This window comes from Protobothrops mucrosquamatus, unplaced genomic scaffold, assembly GCF_001527695.2.
Source record: "Protobothrops mucrosquamatus isolate PMUCROS unplaced genomic scaffold, P.Mucros_1.0 scaffold181, whole genome shotgun sequence".
NCBI classification, from domain to species: domain Eukaryota; kingdom Metazoa; phylum Chordata; class Lepidosauria; order Squamata; family Viperidae; genus Protobothrops; species Protobothrops mucrosquamatus.
In genome coordinates this window covers 1,032,452-1,051,712 of record NW_015386540.1, presented here as the reverse complement: position 1 = coordinate 1,051,712, position 19,261 = coordinate 1,032,452, and the positions used below count along the sequence as shown (strand labels likewise).

Below are 19,261 nucleotides of genomic sequence, written 5' to 3'. Positions count from 1 at the left end.
GAACGATGATTTTCGCACTCTCCAATTTATGGGCTGGAGGAGAACTAATTGCCTCATAGTATTCTCTGTCTCTTCTCACCATTATAAAGTTGGCAGAAATTAAAATGAGCATACAGAAAGTCTCAAACACTTTAGAGGGATTATGGAGTGAATATGGAATTGTATGGGACATGCCTTTTATTAAAAGTATATATAGAAGTATTTATATATATATATATTGCATTTCATGGTTCATGGTTTAAAACTCAGACTTTTTATAGGAGAAGGAAAAAGATCTGGAGACAAATGTCTTTCAAAATTCTCTATCAAATTTGTAAGCAGTGAAATTAGATCAGTGATTCTTCAGGGAAAGAAGAATTCTCCAATTTCTCAGGAGGCAGAAATCTATAATGGAAGTTTCCCTAAAGATGTCAACTTGAAATTTAATTTAAATGTGTGGGAAGTGAGTCTGCACGCCAGTGAGATGTGATTGCATAAAAAAGGGCAGGATTTAACACATAAGGGTGCAAGGGCACCATTCTCCAGATATGAAGATTTCTCCACAATTCTCCTTTGCGTCAATTCCTAAAACAACTTTTGCTTTGTCACATCAAATAATGATTAGAAAAGAAATGAGGGGAGGAGTTTGTGCCCACTATTAGTATGAAGAAGGTTTGCATGTAGGATATAAGAAACCTATTGGAGGAAAGCTCCAGCTGGCAGTACTGTATTATATAATTAACAATCTCAATTATTGTCTGATCTATGCTTAAACACTAGGACAAATCTGAGTTAAAATATATACTTTGAAAATTTAGACTTAGATCCTGCTTCTTTCATTTTTCTCTACTTTGTAAACATTTTTATGTGCCTGGCATAGTTTGCTGGCAAGAGTATAGTGCTAATCAACAATCAATTCTATGCAACCTTATGCATATCTCCTCAGAAACTACACCCTGTTTTGTTCAAAAGTTTACTTTTAGGAAAGCAAATTCTTGAAATCCTGCCTATACAATTGGCAATATTTAGGTTTGCTATTTTTATTTAGGGAAATGTTCCAAAGCTCAGGTTTGAATAAACTGGGTAGAATAACTAACTTTTTTACAGCATGGTTACTATGGGCTGAGAGGCATAACTTTAAAAAAATATCCTTCAAAAGACACTGCTATTATTTAAGAATCTTTGATTAAAATAAAACTCTTCAAATAATTAAAAAGTTTAGGGAAAGGAGTTTGATCCATTCAGAGGTCTCACTTTTATGAGGTCTTATTTGTCTCAGGATTTTAGGAGGAACAGTCTGTGTCATAAATGTTAAATAACTCAAATAACATATTATGATGGTTCTAAATGGCAATGTCAGTCAAAGTTCATCTACTGCTGCTCCATATATCCCAAGAAACAGGACAGATAACTTATGCAAATGTGCTTAGAACAGAAACATACTTAATCTAAATTCATATTTAATGTTTAAGATCAAATCATTTCAATATAAGAAACAGCTGGAAACGTTCTGATCATGTTTTGATCCTAGCGCTGTTTTCATCTCTCATGCATCCTGAAAATAACAGTGGAGCCCTGGTTCAGATACCATCTGACAAGACAGAGCAAATTGTGGGTTCTTCAAATGACTTTCCATAGTGTCCTTTTTCATATTTATACTAGTTACTTTTTAAGTTGTTTTTAATTATTTTGGATTGTTCTTCAGTGCCATTTTTCATTCAAGTTGTTTTACATAGTAGTGGGAACATTTCACTAATACGATATGTAGTTCCTCAAACATATGAGGAAACATTCATTTCATTTGTCTGCTTTTTATTTTACATCTGTTTTATTTTTTTGTTTTCAGTGTCATAAAATTACATTCACCCATTACTAAGAATAATCCTTTTAGACATTCGCTGGCTATACTTTTTGTCTCCCATTCACATGGTATATGTATTCATGCATTGATAGACTGATTGATTGATTAATGTTCTTACTTCTTGGAAGAAAAAGAATCAAGTATGGCGCGAGCCTAGTACAAAATGTGCCATCTTCATACTATTGAATACAGATGATCAAATTATATGCTATAAAGGAATTAAATTGGTTTCATCACACAATCTTGGATAGTATTTATCATGTTAGAAAATCAATATACCCTCCTGCAACAATTGCCTTGTTTTTATCAGCAAATAAAACAAATGAACAAACATAGAATTATAATTCATTCCACAGGATTAATTCTTGTAATAACAATTGAATGAGTTATTTCTATTCCTTTTTAAAATAATTTATTCAAGTTTCAATTGTTCTCCAGATAAATGCATGTGACTTTAAAAATATTTATTATAATTACTGGGGGGGATGACTTTTACTGAGAATTAGAATATAAATACCAATAATAAATAGTTAGAACATGTTGTCTCAAATGAATTACTTATACTTTGTTCCTAAACAGGTACTATTTCTGTCAACACGATGCGAAGTCCTTATACTGCACCAGGAGAAAGTGAGATCTTGGATCTAGATGATGATTTATACCTTGGAGGTTTGCCAGAAAATAAAGCTGGCCTTGTCTTTCCAACGGAGGTCTGGACAGCCCTTCTAAATTATGGCTATGTGGGCTGTATTCGAGATTTATTTATTGATGGACAAAGTAAAGATATCCGTCAAATGGCAGAAATCCAGAGCACATCTGGGGTGAAACCCTCCTGTTCAAGAGAAACAGCAAAGCCATGTCTAAGCAACCCATGCAAAAACAATGGCATATGTAGAGATGGCTGGAACAGATATGTCTGTGATTGTTCTGGTACAGGTTACCTGGGCAGATCATGTGAACGAGGTAAGTCACTGTCTTCAGACCTTTGGTTTGCAGAATGAGGACGGAATGAAGTGAAACAGTCATGTACATTCTACTGATCTATTATGTGCATTTTTTCTGCATACAATTATATGGATCAATCATTTGGTTGATAATAAACATTATTAATCTATAAAGCACTGAATGAAGCAGTGGACAAAATACTCCACTGAGAAAAGAAAACTACCATGAAAATGATCTGATCTTCACATGCAAATTATTACTGAATGGAGCAAACTGATTTAGAATTTTTTTTCTTTATTTTTCTTTCAAAAACTGGTATCTAAGGAGAATATTATTAATGCAATATATATAACAATAATAATACTATATTGTTCATTACGTTCTAAAACCTAGGAACAATTTGCCTGGTTTATTTTGCTGGTTATAAAAATCAGGAGGGTGTCAAATAGACCTTGCAGTATTGGTTAAATAAATAATGAAATTTATAAATAATATTTGATCAACACTATAACTATAAAGCTGTCAACAATAAAAAGCTTTGCAAGGGTAGTTTGCTTCAAAGGTAATGAAATGTAAGTGAAGTGCTCCTACAGTGTGGTTTCATGATTATGGTCCCCTGCCTCTAAACAATGAAGTAGATGTGGTATGTTGTTTTTTTTAATGCCAAATTGGGGGCCTGTTCTAGAATGTCTAGGAATTGGAAGAGACTTCTGTCTATGGAAATGCCAGAGAAAGCTCAGAATCAAAATAAAATGTCTCGGTAAGACAAATTGTGCCACCATTGTGTTCACCTCACATATTGTAACACTTCACCATAGAGGCCTAATTGCAAGGCACATTGCACTGATCTAGTAAATAGTAATTTGTCATACAGCATAGTTGACCACCACATTCATTTTCAAAGCAAGTAAATCACAATGACATTATGGTTTTCGCAGGATATCAAAAAGGAGAATACTTAAGAGAATGTATGGATTATCAATACCAAATAGAGAACAAGGTTTCAGTCTGAGATGTTTTATTTGGCCCACAAAGTGAAAGAAAGATCTCAGAATGAAATTATAAAGTTGGTAAGGAAAAAAAACAGAGGTCTCTAGTCCTGGAAACAGAAGCAAAGTAGAAACAGCTATATAACAATCATGAAGAATAGTTTACAATAGTTAATGCAAAGAGCCTAAACATTTAGGCAAAGAACAAAAAATAACAATTGCTATCCTAACTAATGGATAACTAAAATAATTTCAGAAAAATATTACTAAATAAAATGTCTACTAAAGAAAGAGTAATTTGACAGGGACATTCAGGAATGATCAAAACAAAGAAGACAGCAGTATAAAGGAATTCTATAGCAATTTTTAGAGTACTTGATTATCTTAGACCTGTGAATCTAAGGCAGAGGTCCCCAACCTTTTGGGTACCAGGGACCGGTTCCGTGGAGAAAAGTTTTTCCGTGGGCTGGAGAGTGCATGGGTTTGTATGCTGCCTGCATCCCACAGATGGAGCTTTGCTTGTTTGGTGTGCCGCGGCCCGGTACTGGTCCACGGACCTGAGGTTGGGACCCCTGATCTAAGGCTTCAAAAGTCATAAGGCTGATACTTCATGTAGTATGATAAGACTTTGCTGTAACATTGTTTTTACTTTTAGCATTTCCCAATTTGGCAGTTTTCAGTGATGTGGCCATCACCTCTCCAACTACATTACACAGTTTGGTTAAGTCTCTGCCACAGAGCATTGAGCTATTTTCTTGCCAGCACTTTAAATCCACCAATTCTACCATAGGCCACAATGAAGGCTTACGATCTGATAAGCATTGTCAGATACCAGCATTTGGATAGGAGTAATCTGTAATGTAGTTAACAGAAGGAATATATGACTTTCCTTAACTCAATCAGCAGAAGCCTTATTAATGCTGACTTTAATAGATCTCCTGTGTCTAAATGTTTCTCAAATCTTTCTCTGTGCTATGGCATCAGAATAGAGTCTAAAGGAAATAAAAGGTGTAAATTAGTCATGGACAGAGATCCTCTGAAGTCCTCTGTTGTAGTTCTTATTGGTAATTGATCATGTTGCAAGACATTTTCGGACATCTATACTTTAGCCGTTGCACCAAATGTTTCATTAACCTAGCTCCCCAGAATACCAAGGAGCTGAGACAAGCTTTATGGTTTAATCAAAGACATTTGGGAGCAATCATCTCCAATCTTTCCGGTGGAGATGAAGATCTTATTAAGACTACTACCTGCAACAAATTCCCTGAAAAGGCTCCGAAAATGTTCTAGATTCATAGTCCCAGAGGAAATCAGTCACATTTATTTTCCACTCCAGCTGAGGTTATAGGTAGTTTTAAGGTTCAGCTTCTTCAAGTAGTGATTTGTCTATGACAGTGGTGTGAGAGAAAATGACTTTTTCTGTGTGTATGAGCATCCCTAAGAATCCAGCTTGGGGAAAGATAAGTGAAGCAGGATTTTAACTTTAATTGAAAAACAAGAAAGAAAATACATGACGGGGAAAGACTGAGCTAAATATTTAGCTAGTTACTTCCTCCTAGAAGGAGAGCCAAATACAAAGGGTCCATTTATATGTGCATTAGGATTAAAGAAGAGCCTGATATTAACAATGTGTTTGACCACAGAGCTCCCTTGTCCCGACTTTGAGATTGTAATTGAGAATAGGTCACCATATTGGTGCCTCTATCTTGGGGCCAGATTCATTTATTTATCAATCCAATTTGCATGCCACCCAGAAGCTGAAAGTTGCTGTAACAGTGAGATGGGCACCATCTAAATTTAATAAATAAATAAACTCCAATGACTTTGGGCAGCTTCCAGCAGGAAAATAACTACATACCCTCCTCTATTCTGATTCTTTTGGAGAAGGAACCTGTAGAAGAAACCTGCAGAGTTTCAATTGATCCTCTCTTCTCGTCATGGGTCTCTGTGATCATTTCTCTTTTTCCTACCAGAGAAAACAGAGCCTTCCTTGGCAGTCAAGGTTGTTCTTCTTTTCTTTGACTCTGACAGGAAGGTATTCCATAGATGGATATTTCTAACTGTGATTGCAATGCTTCCCACCATAGATTATAACCATACTTGGCTGGTGCACAGTTGCGGTCTTCCACACGATGAGGAACTCTGTGCAATCAGATTTCTCAGCATGTGGGATACTGTCAATTTCAATTCTTTGGTACAACCTATGCTAACATTGACTACACAACACTACAAAGTCTTATAATATGCTACTAATTTATCACCTACCATACCTAGAAAATGAGAATTGATTCTCAATAAAATGTCATTATTATTGCATCTTCATAATGTGAAATAGTGACCATAGTTCAATAAAATTCAACATTCAGACATGGGTTAACTTACATAGCAAGTTCCGCATAGTTATATTTCACTTCAAAGAAGGGAAATTCTCAGAATTGAATAGACTGATGAAAAGAAAACTCAAATAGGAAGCCAAAAGGGCAATCACTCTCCAGAAAGCTTGGCTGCTGTTTAAAATCACAATAATAGAGGCTCCAACATAATCAAAGGTTGATTCTGAATAAGTTTAATAGCCATAGAATAAAAAGGTAGGCCCTCTTGTAGATAAGCAATGGGGTAAAGAATGGAAAATGAAGAGTAAAAGTAAATGGCCATTTCTCACAATGAAGAGAGGTAACTAGTGGGGTCCCCCAGGATTCTGTATAGGATCAGTGCTTTTTTAACATATTTATAAATGACCTGGAATCACCTGGTGCTTAATGGAATAGCCAAGTTTGCTGATGACACTAAATTGTTCTGAGTGGTAAAAACAATAAGGGAGTCTGAAAAGCTCCAGAGGAATCTCTGCACATTAGGGGAGTGGATATCAAAATGGAAGGAGCCATTCAATGTGAGCAAGTGTAAAATAAAGCACATTGTTGCCAAAAGCCCCAACTGTTTATAAAAACTAATAGGATCAGAAGTGAAAAGGAAAGAGTTCATGGAATGATGATAAATAGTTCAATGAAGATGCCAACATAGTGCACATCTGTTGTAAAAAAAAGGCCAAAAGCTTGTTAGAGATAATAGAAAATGATATTGGAAATAGTGATGCCAATATTATAATGCCCTTTATATAAATCATTGGTGCAACTACATCTATTATGAGCAGCTCTGGTTGCCATGCCTCAAAAATGATGTAGTAAAGCTAGAGATGGTTCATAGGAGAGCAATTAAGAGGCTCAAGGGATGGGGCAGCATCCCTATTTGAGGACTGTTTGGTCTAGAAAGGAGACAAAGGGAAGGATATGGTTGAGGAACACAAAATTATGCATGGCATGGATAAAATGGACAAGGAGAAACAATTTTTCTCCTTCTCAAAGTAAAAGGACAATTTGGAAATAAACCTCCATTTGAGCATGTGTGAGAAATAAGCGGGGATAGTGATGCCCATCCTATGGCGCCATGCGCAGTAGTTCAGTAGGCAGTGAGGAGTGGAAGGAGAAGGTTGTATTATAGCTGGCTCATCTGCTAGATCAGGGGTCGGCAACCTTAAACACTCAAAGAGCCACTTGGACCCATTTCCCATAGAAAAGAAAACACTGGGAGCCACAAAACCCTTTTGACATCTAAAATGAAGATAACACTGCATATAACGTTTTTTACGTTTATGCTATGTATAAAAAAACTATAGTGTGTTGCATTTATGAAATCAATGAACTGCTCACTCTCTCCCTCCCCTCCCTCTCTCTCTCCCTCTCCCTCCCTTCCTCTCCCTTCCTCTCCCTCCCTTTCTCCCTCTCTCTCCCTCTCTCCCCCTCTCCTTCCCTCCCTCTCTCTCCCCCTCCCTCTCCCTCCTACCAGCCTCTGTTGCAGTTCACATGCTCTCTCTCCCTCCCATCTCTCTCCCCCTCCTCCTCCCTCCCTCCCGCTCTTCCTCTTCCTCCCACCAGCCTCTGCTGCAGTTCACATGCTCTCTCTCCCCCTCTCTCCCCCCCCCCCCCCCCCCCCCCCCCCCCCCCCCCCCCCCCCCCCCCCCCCCCCCCCCCCCCCCCCCCCCCCCCCCCCCCCTCTGCTGTTCACATGCTCTCTCTCTCTCTGCCAAATGACATTGCCAAATGAATAGCCCCGCCACTCCTGCCATAGCCCGTTCACTTCTCCCTCACGCTCCTCATTGCATCCCCCTTTCACCAGAATCCCCCACGTAGAGTTGGATGAGGCTTCTCAAAGAGGAGAGGGCTACCGCACACAAGTAACTAATTGAAAGAGCTGTCTGGGTGGGAAGGGGGTGGCCAGAATTGAGCCCAGAGTGCCTTTACCTTGCATCAGCCTTATCAAGTGGGAAGGCACCTCTGCCGCTGCTTCTGGCTGCCTTCCTCGCGCTCCAGGGTGTGAATGAGGCAGGCGCCTCATGTATAAAAGGTTCCCACCAGCTGAAGCAACCCATGCCGAAACCAGCTGAGAGCCGGAATGGCTTTCTGCAGCCGACGGTGCTAAGTGGCTTCGAGGCTGGAGAGGAAGGTGTAAAGCAGTCTCGGCTGAAGCTCTTCCAGCTGCAGAGCTTCGGGTGGTTCCTGAGGAAACACTTTTCTCCTCCTCACTCAAATCAGCTTCTAGCAGCTTGGGTGGCTCTGCTCGATCCAAGTTTCAGCATGGGTTGCTTCAACTGGCGGGAATCTTTTATGCACGAGGCGCCCACCTCATTCATGCCCTGGAGCAAGAGGAAGGTGGCCAGAAGCGGCGGTGGAGGTGCCTTCCCACTTGATAAGGCTGATGCAAGGTAAAGGCACTCTGGGCTCAATTCTGGCCATCCCCTTCCCACCCAGACTGGTCCTTCAATCAGTTATTTGGGCGCAGTAACCCCCTCCTCTTCAAGAAGCCTCATCCAACTCTATGTGGGGAAGTGTGGAAGACGAGAAGAAGAGCGTGAGGCCGGGTGAGAATATCGGCGATGGTGGCATGGTGGCTGAGTGGCTGGGAAGGGGGGATCATGGCAGTGGCATTGGCAGCTCCCCCCACCCAGCCCATTTCCCCAGCCAGCTCCATACTATGCTTGGCAGAAAAGTCCCCCCGCATGCCCCATCTGACCCACGCACCTTCTTTCTAGCAGTCCTCCATCTCTTCCTCTGCCGCCGCCACGTGCAGTCCCAAGAAGAAAAGAAGTTTGTGGGCAGTCCCACAAACAAAAGAAGTTCAATCAATCAATTCCAACTTCGCGAGATCTTTTTTTTTTTTGTGAGAAGTTGGAATTGATTGATTGAATCCCACTTTTTTTTTGTGGGACTGGAAATGGCGGAGGAGAACCGCAGCAAAAGGCTGAAAGAGCCACATGCTGCATACCTGACTGTGAATGTGGCAACTCCTTCAACAACATAACACTCTCCAAATTAAGATTATTTACTTTCTATCAATTTGTGATCATTTTGCTATGATCTCAGACAATTAGAAATCATACTGATATGATTATGTCAGATTGTATGCAATTCTTAGAAGTATTGATGACATTTTATCTCATTCTTCCCTCCCACAGTCCTTTCTCCTTTCTTGTAACTCTCACATCTGTTTTATACGAAGAAAATCCTACTGCACGAAGACATGTTCACTCATATACCAATGACTGTAGTTATTGTTATACTATGTAGTCAATCAAATTTAGCTATGGCACGTTACAGAATAGATTCACCATGCAGGTAAAGATTTTTCCCTGCACTTGATTTGCATCCCCCTAATTAGCTTTAAAAATGTCAGTGAAAGCCTGAGCAAAAATCCCACTTTCTCTCTTTAGGACTAGCTGAGGCAGAGCCTCCCATTTTGTACTGTTATAAATAAAATCACATCCTCTGAAGTTTATTTCTTGTTTCAGAATAGGAAACCTTTTGGCAGAAATCCAGGTATTCTAATGTCTCTTGACCTTTCTATTACTGGTAGACCACGCTAACGGGGGTAGAGGGGTGGGGTGGGGGCTGTAACTAGACTGTCAACTGAATTAGAAAACTCTTCAGTTAAATAGACATAGTATACCACCCTGTGGCAAACTCCTGCTATTACACACGTGGTTCCACTCCCAGGCACTTTCAAAGACAAAAGCGTGGACAGAAAAGAGAAGATTGTGAACAGAAAAAACCTGCAATTTTAAAAATAAAAAGCTAAGGAATTTTCGTGCAGGTCATGTGGTCACTGAAAAAATGATAACAAGCATATGCAAGTCTATAAAATAAAAAGCAACTCTATAGAAGTTTAATAAAATGGCTCAACAATAACAAAAATATTTTCTAAGTTTTTTTCAATAAACTAATGAATTGCTTTCTTAGTTCAAGTTGCCTGTCTTTTTAAATAATGTTTTCATTATTTTTATAAATAACTCCAGGCAACAAATGTAGCATGATTTCAGCATTTTCCACAATTTAATTTTCTGAAACACAGACTTTGAGCTGCTGGGACCAATGTTAATCTGATGTACTCACAATATTATCTCACTATTTTTCCTGCAGATATCTGTAGTATTTATTCAGCACATGGAATATTGTATGTTACCCTAGAGCTTCCCTATCTGGAGGAAGTTATGCTCAAAGCATTTCTTTTCCTCCTTCTTCAATAATAATTGTATCCCAAATGGTCATGCATTGATATGATTACAACTTCTGAGATTCCAAAATACAATAAATCCATCCTCTTTTACAGAATTATCATACTACCCATGTGTGCCTGCTGATAAAAATTTCTAGCCAATAAGCATAACACCATTACAGTTGCTGCATGAAATAAAAGAAAAGGGCAGCAGATGTGTGTGTTTACTTCTGTGAATAAAACTCCTTCTGGAGAAATAAAGGAGAATCATGTTGAATGGAATAAGGAATTTGTGCAGTATGAGAACCAAGGGCTATGGTAGATGCTCACTAACTGTTATATTTTACTAATTTAAATCAGGAGCAAAGCAACATGTCTACGTAATTAAAGAAATAGTTTGGTCTAGTGGTTCATATTAGAAACCAGGAGACTGTGAGTTCTAGTCCTGCCTTAGGCATTAAAAGCAGTTGGGTGACTTTGGGCCAGTCACACTCTCTTAGCCCACCATGTGAGGCTCAGGAGAGAAGCAGCTCAGTCAAATTCCTGTCACAACCAAATGGATCAATATTTGGTTGATTTGAAAAAAAAGTGGACCCTGCACTTGCAAGAAAATTGCTAGGAAGAAAAATAATTGTCCCCTTCTCTATACTGGATCAAAGCAAAAGGTAAGTTTTCATTCAGGATCCTGCAGTAGTCAATGTAATGTTCCTAAAGTCAAAACCTTGAGCATTATTCCTAATTTTTATAATTTTCACAAGTTGCAGCCCTCTCCTGCCTATTTCCACACAATATCTGACATTCAAAGATACACTGCTTTTACGACTTTGAAAAAAGAAAGACCAATTTAGCTAATATTACATAGGGTAAGAGTAACAGAAAATTTTTCTAATACACCTTCCTGTTTTCTGAAAATGGATGAAATATCACAAAGAAATATTATTTCTTGACGATCCTGCCCGCTCTAATTTGTCTGATGTCAAGCAAACAATATCCTGTTGTTCTGTTCATGCTCACTCTTTCTTGGCAAGCTCTATTCTTCCAAGTGATTTCGTGGGAATAATAAGGGATGACATTTTCATTCTTGGGCATTTGCACAGAATTAAGCATTTGGCTTGAGACCCAGGAGCTGCAATATTTATGCAGGAAAAATGGACTATCAGTGATTACCCTGTTTTATTTGGTGTTTGAGAAATGCTCTGCAGGAGATTCTTTCCTAGCATTAGCTCCAAGCCTGAGAGGACAGTTAGAAAGCTGTCTTCCTAAAAAACTTCTTCGATATCACCATGTTTGGTTTTGTAGCTGGTGCTATAATGAAATGGCTCCTACTGATAATCATTCATTTTATTGACTTCTCACTTACTGTAGATTGTGCTTTCATATTACTGGTAAATATACACCATTTGTTTGCTGTAACTTTTAGATGCCACTTGAAGCCTTGAAACAGGAGATTCAAATATCTTGCATTAGTTGTAACTGAGTATAAGTAGTCTCTGTGTTTCAAGTTTAATTTTATTTTATAATTGAAAGCTAGAAAGAATTTTCGTTTTCATGTAAGAGAGTTCATAAAAGATGTGGGCCATGGGGAGAGTGGAGAGAAGAAAGCTATTGCCAGTTTTATATTTCTCTCTCTCCCATCCCTAAAGTTGGCTATATTCTCAAATGGGCTGAACATAATAATCTTAGAAGTTGTAGTGTTCTACACATATTTTGCTACTGTGAGTTTTGGCTGATTATGCTGAAAGTATAAACATCAGAGTAATCAGTGGATGGGCTTTGTTTGTTTATGACAACATTAGCAGATGGCAAGACAGATGTCATGACGGCATAATTTGGCTTCTTTCTTTATATTTTATTGGGGTTTTCAGTACATGATTACCTTTTGGCAACAGCTTTCAAAGGTGTTCGTTTTCAACAGGCTAGGAACAGCAATAAAAAGGGCAATATGAATGAAATGAATGAAAATGACAAGGGGGTAGCATGCTAAGATTCAGAACTTTTTTAGTTTGGCCTACACCCTTTTATTATCTGTATTAGATGAAAAAGAGGGGGTCAGCCAAACAGCTTACATGTCTTCAGCTAAATAAAACAAGTAAGTAGCAAATATTCAGTATGATCATGTGATCACTGTAATTAATAGACCAAACAGTTTATAAAAAGTGGACAAAAATGGGGAATCAAATATTTAAACTGGTATGCACAGACCAAATATCTAAACAGCCCTTCAAATTGGATTTCAAATGATAAAGGGGCATCCTTCTAGCTTTGTAATATTTATTATATATTTATTTGCAAAAATAAAAGCACATAGCATTCATTTCTGGTATATTCTATTACAAATAAAATAAAACTCAAAAGAACATAAGTATTTTACAAAAATGATGCATCTTGCAGAACAGAATTAATATTTGAATGAATTTATTTTCAGAAATAAACCATTAATGTCAATACTCTGTGAAAATTCTTTTGTGCATTAGCAAATTCATTAGCAAATCCATTTCTCCATTCTTCATAATCCCCAAAATTATTATTATTTACTTTCAGGATAAAACTTCTGAAAACTTACTAATGTAATTCCTTCTGCCTCTTCTACTCCATCCTTAAGGGACAATTGCTCTCTTGTGTACTTTAATAAAGCCATTTCCTCCCTTTATAACTGTTGCATTTCTAATGCAGAAATGATGGTAAAAACATTTATTCCCTGCCCTACATGCTGCAAGCTGCCTAATGAGCAAGATATTATTAAACCCTTTTTTCCTGTTGTTTGGAGCATAACTTTCTGCTCCATTGCTGTTTGGCTTTCCAATCCCTTTGGAATTGAGACTTACGAGTGAGAATAGGCCTTTACTATATATCATCTGATCTGAATGAAGTATAAACACGGGTCCACTTATATTGTTCAGGAGTGGCGACCAAAACCATAATACATAATCATTCCAGGACATTTACAATATTATTGCTGAGGCAGTGAAAGTATGAAAAAAGTGTCTAAAACATGTGGCAGAGCATAAACTGATGCCTTGGCCAAAAGAGGGGAAAATCCACACAAAACAAAACAAGAAGGAGCAAATATATCACCACCATTTAATTTACCATTATGCATGACTTTTTAACAAAAGTTTTAGGCTTATCATATTTTCCAGACCTGATTGTATAATATCATTTATAATCTGGTTTTCCATAAAACCCATGCCAAATTTCATTATAAGCCCAGGATGGGCAATGCATAAGCAGCCACAATCCCCTGTCTGTTATTTCTCTACATTAATGATTACAGTGGACATGATCAGCCTCTGGGAGACACAATGCCTTCTTTATGACCAGAGTCTCAACAGTGTCTCCTAAATGCTTGAAAATATTTGACCAAACCCACTCAGTGACATCCCCATATCCCTGGATATACCTGTATCCATTAATGTCCATAGTAATTTTAGAAAGAAAGAAAGAAAGAAAGAAAGAAAGAAAGAAAGAAAGAAAGAAAGAAAGAAAGAAAGAAAGAAAGAGAAAGAAAGAAAGGAAGGAAGGAAGGAAGGAAGGAAGGAAGGAAGGAAGGAAGGAAGGAAGGAAGGAAGGAAGGTGTCCATAATAAAAATTGCCTGTTCCTAAGACTGAATGAAGCCTGTTCCCATGATTATTATTTTTTGGGGGGGGGGGGGAGAGGTGGCATGTATACTTGTTAACCAGGCTTTGGAGTTTAGTAAGTCAAGTGATATTTTTAAATGTATGTTTTCGGGGAGGCTAATAGCTAAATAGAGAAGCTCACATTATACATATTGTATGTGCAGGCCTGGACTTCTCCCCTCAACTCTCCTCTCTTCTTTTTGTTATTTTTAATGGTGTTGGAATGTTTATATTAGGAGATGGTAAGTAATTGAGTAGTAGATGAATGCAGCATTTAAAACAGATAGAATATTTAACATTCTATCCTTGGGTGATAAAATGTATCTTGTTTATAAATGTATGAATTGCTGTGGAACCATATATAAACAACAGTATAGATATAGAATATTGTTAAGCAGGCATTGGAAAGGAAAACATAAGCATATCTTTCATTTGATAATAGTTACGTTACTGCCGTTGTTATTTTCTATTAAGTTATTGGTGTTAAAAATTCTTCTTCAGATTCTGGGCAGAGTTTGATAACTAGAAATAGCAATCCATCAGGTTAATCAGAACCTGCCATTTTTATAATGCAGACTGCCCAGTTCTTGTCACATCTCCTATTTACAATGTCCAGGAATGCATTTGGAAACAGAGATTTATCATGCCCTTTGTGTTTCAGTCTCTATAGCTGGTAGGATATGCTCACCTTGGTGCAGCACAAGATTTGTAAACCTGGTTTAATATATCTTGATGTAATTCTTGGTATCTTTTGTAGGCTTTTCACCTTGCAGAAATCCAAGATGGTAAATTTCTTATCATTTTTCTGCTTGTATACTTTTAGAGGCAACTGTTCTAAGCTATGATGGAAGCATGTTTATGAAAATTCAACTCCCTATGGTGATGCACACAGAAGCAGAAGATGTCTCCTTACGGTTCAGGTCTCAGAGAGCATATGGCATTCTGATGGCCACGACTTCAAGAGAATCTGCTGATACATTGCGTTTAGAGCTGGATGCAGGACGAGTTAAGCTAACAGTCAACCTAGGTAACATTCTTCCCCCTCTCCCATCCTAAAATTTACATTTCAAACATCCTTTTTTATCTTTGCCTGCTAGCATCAATTCAATAGCCTGTTTGACACTGAAAATAACTTGTCTTTTATATATGAAATTTGTACGTGTGTGTGTGTATGTGTATTTGTAATATTATTCCATTATTTATTTATTTAGTTAGTTGAGATTTATATTCTTTTATTTTTGTGCATTCCTTTACAACCCATTACAATTAATTTTGAGCTGCAGCCTGTTCTAAAAAGAGAAGACCAGCACTTCAGTGGTGTTAATGGGGTATTCTGTTTTGAAAAAAAATTGTACCTAAGATGATTTATCCTGATAGATATGTCCATATTGCTAGAAATCAAGTATTCCTTTGGCACAAGGTACAAGTGCCTATTCAGTACCAACCTCCACTTCTGTTCCTGAAAAGCTGTATTCCTGGCTCTGTGTTTGTGTTTGGCAATCTCTCACCAGTTATATAAACTTTGAAGAAACTAACACTCTGTGCCAATACCATGTTATTGTCAGTGTCATGGATGATGATAGTCTGCGAGTGGTCCAAAATAATAAAAAAAAATTCCCTGGTTTTTCTGTGTGGCCTATAGTCAGAAACCACACCTAAGTAAGTTACTCGTGAAAACAAAGTTTATTCTAAAATGTTCACAAATATGTCAGAGCCATCCTGATTATAGTTTACTGTTTCTAGCAATTTCTAATACATTGCAGTTTATGTAAAATGTGCGCACAAGTATAGAAATAAGATATCTTGCAAATCTATACCACAATTATAAGTGATATGTTTGTTTGCCACGGTCTTCTCTCTCTGTAGCAGTCTGTCATTCTATGTTACCAAAATCATCTTTCCTCCCTGCTTTCTGTTGTTCCTTAAAAATGCTCCCACAAACTTCATATTGGTTTTTCTGTGTGTCACAAATAAGACAACCCTTCAATGCCCAAAGTCTGCGGCCCTCAGCAAACAGCCATGTGAACACGAACCACATAAACTCTTCTGCAGAACTGAGATCATGCTTTCTAGCGGTGTTTTTGTTTTTTGTAAACAAACTCCTTTCTTCATTCACAAAGCACATTTACTGTAGGTTTTCTTGAAGAGCTTCATTTTTTGAGAATATTTTCCAGACCATTCATGCAGCATACTGAAAAGCTAACCTGAAGTGATTTCACTTTTAATTTGAAAAAAAGAAAAACCCACTAATAGGACAGTTGATATATTCAAACCCCATTTCTAAGGAACCCTGAATGGTTGAATTTTGATGGTGTTAAGGAGATTTTGCAGTGGGGAATTCTTCTTTTACCTAGAGCCCTCTTGTGGCAATTGTAAGTTACTGCAAGCTGCTATATAGTTTTGAGTTGAGAAAATGGCAGGGGCTGACAATGAAATGGGGACTATTTCAAGAGAGCTTTCTGTAGACAGAGGCACATAGGGGATGTTCCTTGGCTGTTTGCAACCACTTTTCTGATGCGGTTGACGACACATGACAAACTCAGCTACATGGAAACAAAATCTAAGGGTCTTTTTTTTCTTTAAATGTCTATAAATCCTCAAAGACCTTGAAGAGGAATAATTAAAATGCTGATTATCTGAGCATAAATCATTCATCCATAGAAAACCTAGCAGAGTATACATACAGAAGCAATGGAACAAAAGCAACGGTTTTCTTTTTACAAGCCTTATTCATTCTGAGATTCAAAAGTCACTATTGACGCGTAGGTGTGGGAAAAGAGACAAAAAGCAAACAATCAATCATAGATTTGATTGAGAATAATTACACTTTAAAAATAAAGATTACATGAAGGAATCACTTTCCAGCTATTTATGAATTGTTTAAATGGAGTTACAGATATTCCAGAAATTGAGAAGAAATCTAAAGTAGTTTAAGTATGGCATTTTAAATGTTGAAAAATGTATCCTCCTTTGAGGTAATACCAGTGGCCCAGAATGTGAGATTTTAGCCTTGGCGAGCACTATTCCCCATTGTGACGGAGCATTTTTTGAAATTATAATAGAGATTGCTTTGTTCTTTCATATATGGGAGAAAATGTTGCAGCCAGCTTAAATCCACTGACTGGAACCATTGCCACAAACCATTTTTCTCACTTAGATTTGTCACCATGTAGCTTTGTTTGAAATTGGCCATTTTTTTTGTTATCCTATTATCACTTCTTCTACTTCTAAAGTCTTATCACCATATAACTGCATTCTCTGGCAATACGGAAAGAATCAAAACATATATAGTGGCCATGTTTGCATGTGTCTGTCCCCGGAAGGGTGGAATGTGATTTTACTGGATGTCTGCAGCTAATACTTTGAAGGATAAATTTTCATTTCTCATCTATTCTTCCCCATCTAGACTGTATCAGGATTAACTGTAATTCCAGTAAGTGCCTATTCAAAATTTTTAAATTTATTATTCCTCCATTATGAAGTATTTGAAAACTTTAGATTATATAACATGCCGCATATCATTTTTGCGTAGTAGAATGACTTCCATGGGATGGGAGGTACCTTGGGAAAAATGTCATGGATACAAAAAGAAACCATAACATAACTCTGCCTTGACCCCTCTATACTTCCAAATAATGGTTTAGAATAATTTCAAGAATATTGGCAGAGATTTTTGGAGTTTCAAATCAATTTTGAAAGGAAAAATATTTTTATTAATATCATTGTATGACCAATTAGTTGCTGTTTATGAACATGCACTTGAATGATGGCAAATCCTTAGTCCAAAAAAATTAAAAGATGTTTAAAGTAATTCAATATTTAAATGTATTTCTCATTCTTAAAACAAAAAAGAAATCTTTTTGACTTCCTATTGCAACATACTTAAAAGCAAAACAACTACACACACTTCTAGATAAGCATTCAACAATTATTCTTCTAAATTAAGCGTTTTCTCTGAGTTCTTTCACTAATACATTTTGCTTGAATGAAATGAAAACTTCAATGAATGTTTTAACAATATTAAAGGTTATATCTGTGTAATGGTTTCTTTTTGATTCTACAGTATATTGTTTTTATTATATGTCTTGCATCATTTTTACTGGGTAAACTGATAATAAGTTTTTAATCTTTCTGATATTATTTGGATTAAGATTCTATGTTCTGAAAGAGGATTGTGGACTGTGATTTTATTTTGAGTCTGTGGATCTCCCAAACATTCTATAGTAAGTACAATAGATTTTATTTTTCCTTTTGGGGAAGGATGTTAAATGTTGCAGCTTTTACATAGTCAGTGTACATTAATATACAAATAAATGACCAAGTATATGATGGACTTAAACCTACTTATATCAATTTCAATGGAAAAATTTTAAAAGTGATCTTAACAATTCCACTGATAATAAAATTGAAAGATTCTAACAGGTCAACAACCTGCGGATCCGGAGCTGCATGCGGCTCTTTAAGCCTTCTCCTGCGGCTCCCAGCCTCTTCTGCCATTTGCAGAAAAAGACAGAGACAGAGAGAGGTACTTCCACTTCCCTTCTCTCTCTCTCTCTCTCTCTCTCTCTCTCTCTCTCTCTCTCTCTCTCTCTCTCTCTCTCTCTCTCTCTCTCTCTCTCTCTCTCTCTTTCTCTCTCTCTCTCTGTGTATGTGTGTGTGTGTGTGGCCTCACCCTGTTCAAAGAGCTGAAAAGCTTATTGGGCGGGGCTCCTGCCTTGGCTGCATCTCTGCAGGAAGCAGGAAGCAGGAAGGGGAGGAGAGAGCAGCCTGTTGCAGAACAACTTGAAGCCAGATTGCCAGATGAGCAGAAGATCAGAGAGAGGGGAGGGAGAGAAAGAGAGAGAGGGAGAGGAGAGAGAGAAAGAGAGAGGGGGAGAGGAAAGAGAGAAAGAGAAAGAGAGAGAGAAAGAGAGAGGGGGAGAGGAAAGAGGGAGAGGAAAGAGAGAAGGGAAAGAGAAAAAGAGAGAGAAGGAGAGGAGAGAGAAAGAGAAAGAGAGAGAGAGGGAGAGAGAGAGAGAGGGAGGGGAGAGAGGAAAGAGAAAGAGAAAGAGAGAGAGGAGAAGTGCCTCTATCTCTCTCTCTCTCACACACACACACACACACACACACACACTGAGTGGGGGAAGAGGACTGGCAGAACAAGGGCAGAAAGAGAGAGGGAGAAGGAGGGAGAGAGAGGGAGGGAGGGAGAGAGAGACAGAGAGAGACCCTTTTGACATCTAAAATGAAGATAACACTGCATATATCCTTTTTTACCTTTATTATAGGTATATATATATATATATATATATATATATATATATATATATATATATATATATAT

At 37.6% G+C, this 19,261-nt stretch overlaps 1 protein-coding gene across 18 annotated transcripts in view; it reads left to right on the top strand.

The window, feature by feature from the left end:
* NRXN1 (neurexin 1) overlaps positions 1-19,261 on the top strand; it is an 846,948-nt gene that overhangs the window by 336,522 nt on the left and 491,165 nt on the right. For 11 of the 18 annotated variants that reach the window (XM_029283673.1, XM_015813679.1, XM_029283672.1 and 8 more), the window contains 3 exons: positions 2,420-2,803; positions 14,762-14,965; positions 17,345-17,371. In XM_029283673.1, coding sequence (XP_029139506.1) covers positions 2,420-2,803; positions 14,762-14,965; positions 17,345-17,371 — 615 coding nt within the window. The remainder of the gene's footprint in view (positions 1-2,419; positions 2,804-14,761; positions 14,966-17,344; positions 17,372-19,261) is intronic. The other 7 variants (XM_029283682.1, XM_029283681.1, XM_029283678.1 and 4 more) reach the window with 1 other exon arrangement.